At 32.2% G+C, this 5,607-nt stretch overlaps 1 protein-coding gene across 1 annotated transcript; it reads right to left on the bottom strand.

The window, feature by feature from the left end:
• Positions 1 to 591: 591 nt before the first annotated feature.
• On the bottom strand, positions 592 to 3,865 carry LOC124890261 (60S ribosomal protein L30-like). Its single transcript, XM_047402099.1, has 5 exons — positions 3,511 to 3,865; positions 3,319 to 3,424; positions 1,750 to 1,851; positions 951 to 1,019; positions 592 to 823 (listed from the first exon to the last, which is right to left on the bottom strand). The coding sequence occupies exons 1-5, from the start codon at positions 3,529 to 3,531 to the stop codon at positions 783 to 785; spliced, it is 339 nt and encodes a 112-aa protein (XP_047258055.1). The 5' UTR covers positions 3,532 to 3,865; the 3' UTR covers positions 592 to 782.
• Positions 3,866 to 5,607: the final 1,742 nt, after the last annotated feature.

Below are 5,607 nucleotides of genomic sequence, written 5' to 3'. Positions count from 1 at the left end.
CGATTGGTGCATCATCATATGAATATAAGTAGAAATATCTCAAGACGCCCTTCATACGATGTAGTAATTCCACCATATTAGAACAAACACAAGATAAAATTAATCTCAATTTTATCTCAAAATTATTTTCTTCATTTAGTGTACCGAACCACCACTCGGGGGTTCTGTGACACATGAAATAAATAGAGGATAACCGATGAGTAAAGCAGTCCCATTTAGTTATTTTATCACACTCCCATCTGACATAGTGATCGTACAAAAGCTAGCGTAAGTCCCGTCAATTAGTTATTACCTCACACTCATCAAACATGGGATTAAGTTAAATTATCCCGAGATTATTTACTTTATCCAGTATATCAGTCTACACTTTTTAATGTTTTCTTTTGAATCAGCTCCACGAACTAAAGGAACAAAGAGCAAACTTGCCTCTTCTAACTCGGGCAAAAGGGCCTTGCAAGTCAGATTTTACCTTTTCAAGTCCTAAAAGAGAACTAACTACGTTGAAATTTCAGCATTAATTAGGCAGATAGCTTTCCTGAAAAACTAACACAGCAACGTGGCTAATTAAGCATACAGAATGGGCAGAAGAGATTAAAGTCTACAAAGTAGATTGAAAGATAACTCAGAAAAATTGTTAAATTAGATTCAACATCATCAAAACTTTCTTCCAAGTGATAAATGAAGTTGCCAAACTCATTGATAAATCTACATAGTAGATTCAAAGATAACAATGGGCAACTTTCGAATAAGATCCAAAACAGCATCAAATCAAGCACCACCTCTCACTGGTCCGAAGGCAAGCTCTTAATAATATCAGAATCGCCTGTAATCCAGAGAAGAAAATGGAGAAGACATGAGAAATCGACAAGACAAAAAACTTCTGTATGAACGCCTAGGCGACAAAAACAATTAATTAATGGACATTGTAAGGAATTCCACTATATGCCCACCTGGGTCAATGATGCTGAGGCAACACACTCTGTAGTATTTACCACAGGCAGTTCCCAAATCTACGTTGTCTGCAACAATGGAGAACATAAAAACATAAGAAAAACTTTGCCAGAAAAATGAAAGCACACTAACCATGTATGACCTCAATTAATTAAAAGAATGAACAATAATCAGAAACTCAGTTCCACTAAGAGGTTTCAAAATGAAATTTAGTTCTCTTCACGACTAAAAGCATAAAACATATCCCTAAATCTTTTGACTTCTTGAATTAATGGTGAATCAACAAGATCACAACATAAGAACCAAAAGAGGTAAGAGAGACCATGCAGACACAACAGATATGCCTCTGAACATAAGCTAATACAGAGGTCTACATTATGCACTTCAACTACTACATATCAAGAAGATCATTAAATCTTCAGTTAATAGTTAGCCCAGTGAAATGTCAGGTTCTCACTCAACTCAGTACATACAACTCACTACATATAAACATGATGTGCAAAACCAGACTATTTATGCTTAGATATATTTTTGATGAGATCAATCCTAATAGAAAAAAAATTCGTGGCATTCCATCCGGATAACTATTATGTGCACCTATATTGTGGAATTTGTGGCATCCCCAGACAGAACAAATGTTATGGAAGAAATATTAGCAAAAGGAGCACCCAAAAAGAAAGTAAATCACTTCAAAGAATGCCCTATGTTGGAAACAATATCCACAAACATCAAGGACATTCTGTGAGCAGAAAGAAATATATTGATATACAAAAAAATGTAATGCACACATGAACTTACTTCCATTGTAGTGGTGAACTCCAACCTTTGCCAACATAGCATAGTACTCTATCTCGGACTTCCTAATAGGAGGACAGTTGTTGGCAATGATAACAAGTTTTGCTGCAATACAAAAAGAAAGACATATAACAGTAACACCAAGTTAGAAAGCAACAAAGAATACTACTTCTCTTGACAGTGAATCCATACTTAAGTATAATGAACACATACTCCTATTAAACTCACAAGAATTTGCAAGTTAACATTCACACGGAAAAGGAGGAGATTTCTAAATTGAGAAGTGATATTTGAAAGAAAGCAAAGGACATGACAAGTTGCTAATCAAGAATCAAATTAAATAGAGCCCAAACAATGCAAAATGAATAGAGGATTGATTCATACAACTGACCCCAGCTATATGTATGGGGTTGGTGATACCAGCACTAATCCCTAATTAACCTTACTATAAAACTTAGCCAGCATTGATAAAGACGTAAAGTCATACATTCCAGGTTTCTCCTTCATTATTTGTGATATCTTCAACTCCTCAATTTGAACACTCTAGCCAAGAACTATGAGCTGTGGCTTCTTGAGATAGACCTGATTACATCTTGGCCCCATGTTTAATTGGTTTAATTAAACATTAGAACTAACATCTGATTGGTTAGACATTGAGAAGCTATTTTCTAAATTAACAGCTTAAACACTTCCATCAGAATACTAGTCAAACTTGGTAGTTAAGGTCTTCTAAATAATATATAACGGATTGAGGTACATATTTTAGGATAAGTGATTCATATTATGCTCAAAGAGAGTATTTGCCAAATTACATGATCCAAGAGTCATCAAATAAGGGGTTGTTATTTGAGGTTTTTCACAAACAGTGAAACCTTCTATAATGAGAACAAATAAATAAATCAATGTAACATCTTATTAACAAAGAACAAAATAAAATAAACACCTATATTTCTACAACTCTTCTCAATGAGTTTTCATTTTTGAAATGTAAGCAACAACATTCAGGGGTTCAAATCTTCGAATATATCCTGTTTACTTCTAGATGAGACGCAAAATTCAAAAATTATTAAAAAAAAAATCCAATGAAGCACCCCAGCTTCACTCATGACATCAATAACATTTCTTTTTGCGTCAAGCAGTACCACTTCACTAAGCACGTTTCTTTTTCTCGGCCATTAATTTGTGCATATATGTTTAGTAAAATTTTCTAGCAAAGCGCAGTAATATAACACAGCTTAGCCTAAGGTAAATCCACCCCTGTTTCTGTTAGATTAACGTGTCGAATGCGACACAATCCGATATCTCAATTCGATATCAGTAAATATTCCACTAAATATTGGGCTTTTATGCCTACATTTCCAAAACACAGAGCACCTATACTCAAATAAGTAATACAAAATCCATAACAAACAGCACATCAAAATTATACCAAATGACATTTTGCCCGACTCAACAGCGATAATTTACATGTAAAAAACGATTAAATTACAACAAATAGTATGTCTCAACTCATATTTTTTTAAAAAAAATGAATTCGAATACATAAAATTTAACTGGGTAATACGCCTCTACCTTTGGAGCTTCTAATAGTCTTGAGAACAGTTTTGTATCCCAATGTAAACTTCCCGCTCTTCATGACAAGAGCCAACCTATTGTTAATACTCTCATGAGTCTTCTTCTGCACAATTCACAAAAACAAAACCCTAAACACGCATTTCCACAATCCAATTCATACGCAAATATTCATCGAAGAGAGTTACTTACGGTCTTCTTGGCGGCAACCATGGTGGATTCCGATGAGGTAAAACGACGACGTCGGAGAACAAAAATGCGACGGCGGCGGCGGGCGAGAGAGCGAACAATGAAATGTGGGGAGAGGTTTAGTATATATATAAATGGAGAAAGGTGATGGAGTGATCTAGGGTTTGGGTTGAGGACTGATAAAGCCCAAAATTTTAGTTGAGGTTTTCTTCGTTGTAACTAAAGCCCAATTTGTTAAGGTAGTGTCCGAAAAATAAGTCCATTTTTTTGTTATAAGTGAAAAGGGGAGAAATATATTGTTAAATTTTGGGAATTAGAACATATGTATTGTATTGTGTTGGGGAAAAAAAAAAAAAAAAAAAAGATACGTATTGTTTGTTAAAAAAGTAGTGTATATATATTCATTATTTAATAGCAGTATATATTTAGTATTTGGAGAAGGAAGAGGATACATAGATCTTATCTCTATTCCAAAGACAGAAATATTTTTTTTAGTCGGATCGGGTTTTGAGGGGTAAGAAAATAGGTAAGGCGATTTTTTTAAGGGAAATGGACAAAAAATGGCCACTTCGGCGGAAAAAATGGTCACCAAGTGATCATTGATTTTGAATTTCTAAAGCATAGCCATTTAGGTTTTTTGTCGCTACTATCTTCTTGTTCTTTTAAAAAACAATTATTGCTACATTTTTAAAAAAAAAATGGTGCTCATTTTTTACACTGCTTTTTTCGCAAGTCCTTTTAAAAAAAAATTGTTCTTCTAATTGGTGTACTTTTTTAACAACAAATACAATTTCATAATATTGTAATTGTTGATCATTTTTTTATAAATCAAGTTGATATCTGTTGCTCCCCATTTCGAACTAGTCGAAACAGTTCGCAATGTAATCATGATTGTAGTGACTCTTTCTGATTTTTTGAGAAAATTGTTTGTTTGTTTCGCTTTCGAGTCGCCACTTAACATTTAAGGAAAAATTAGAAAAATTATTTTTTTGGAATATGAATACTCTGATTTTAATCTGCGAAAATCAATGAGATTCTAAGTAAGGGTTTTGGTTACTCGAGAGGAAAATATTAGGCACCCCTCAAAGCCTATCCAAAGATAGTCCTTAAACTTAGTTTTAGAAAAATATTTGGAAAATATTTATCTCGTTAATTGCTAAAAAGTGATAAGTAAATAAAAACTTGTATTGTTTTAAAAAAAGAAACTCGAGGTATATAAGACGTAACACCACCATATATAAGAAATTATATAGTTATTGCAAAATGTGTACATTATAAAATATGGAAAGAGAACGCGTTGTAATAAACATTTGTTGAGAGTAAAAAGTCTAATGAGTTTATAAAAATATAAAAGTTGAAATATGAAAATAAAATTATTATAAAGAAAAGGTAATTTTAAAGTATATGAGAACTCACCAACAAGAAAACAAATATAAATACATGTTTGTTCTAAAGAATATGAAAAAAGACGTGAGAATTCATTAAATTATGAAATGTCAATAATTTTGAGAACTAAATGGTAAGTAAAATTTAATAGTAAATGCATATTTATAATAGAGTTGGTATAGCATATAAATGATGATATAGTAATAGTAAGAATAAGAATAGTGATAGTAAAAATATATCTTACATATGACAATGTAAGTGCGTGTATATACCTTCTATTTTGAAAAGTTTAAAAATTTGAAACCCAAAATAATGTTAAAAGTAAATATCGAATATTGTAAATATTTGAACCACATGAGATCATGTAAAAGCCAAATTTTGATAGGTGACTAATTTGCCAATTTGAAAAAAAAGGTTTGACTAACTAAAGTCACTTGATGATTTATTCGAAGAACTTCAATTAAAACGATAAAAATAATTAACCATTTTGTTCAATTTGAAAAAAGATGTATTTTCTTCCTAAGCGCCACCTTTAAACCACAATTTGCCTTTTTGTTCTAAACGGGGTTTATTCATGAGTATAAAAATAATGGTCGAGTAATATATCGTTACTACATATGGAAGCGTTGAATATATAGCCAAAGAGAATCAATTATAGACAACTTAAAACTTAGGATGCGTTGAATATATAGCCAAAGAGAATCAATTATAGAC

This window comes from Capsicum annuum, unplaced genomic scaffold (genome assembly GCF_002878395.1).
Source record: "Capsicum annuum cultivar UCD-10X-F1 unplaced genomic scaffold, UCD10Xv1.1 ctg1489, whole genome shotgun sequence".
Lineage (NCBI taxonomy): Eukaryota > Viridiplantae > Streptophyta > Magnoliopsida > Solanales > Solanaceae > Capsicum > Capsicum annuum.
The sequence above is the reverse complement of the archived record's forward strand: the minus strand, read 5'-3'. Positions and strand labels throughout refer to the sequence as shown.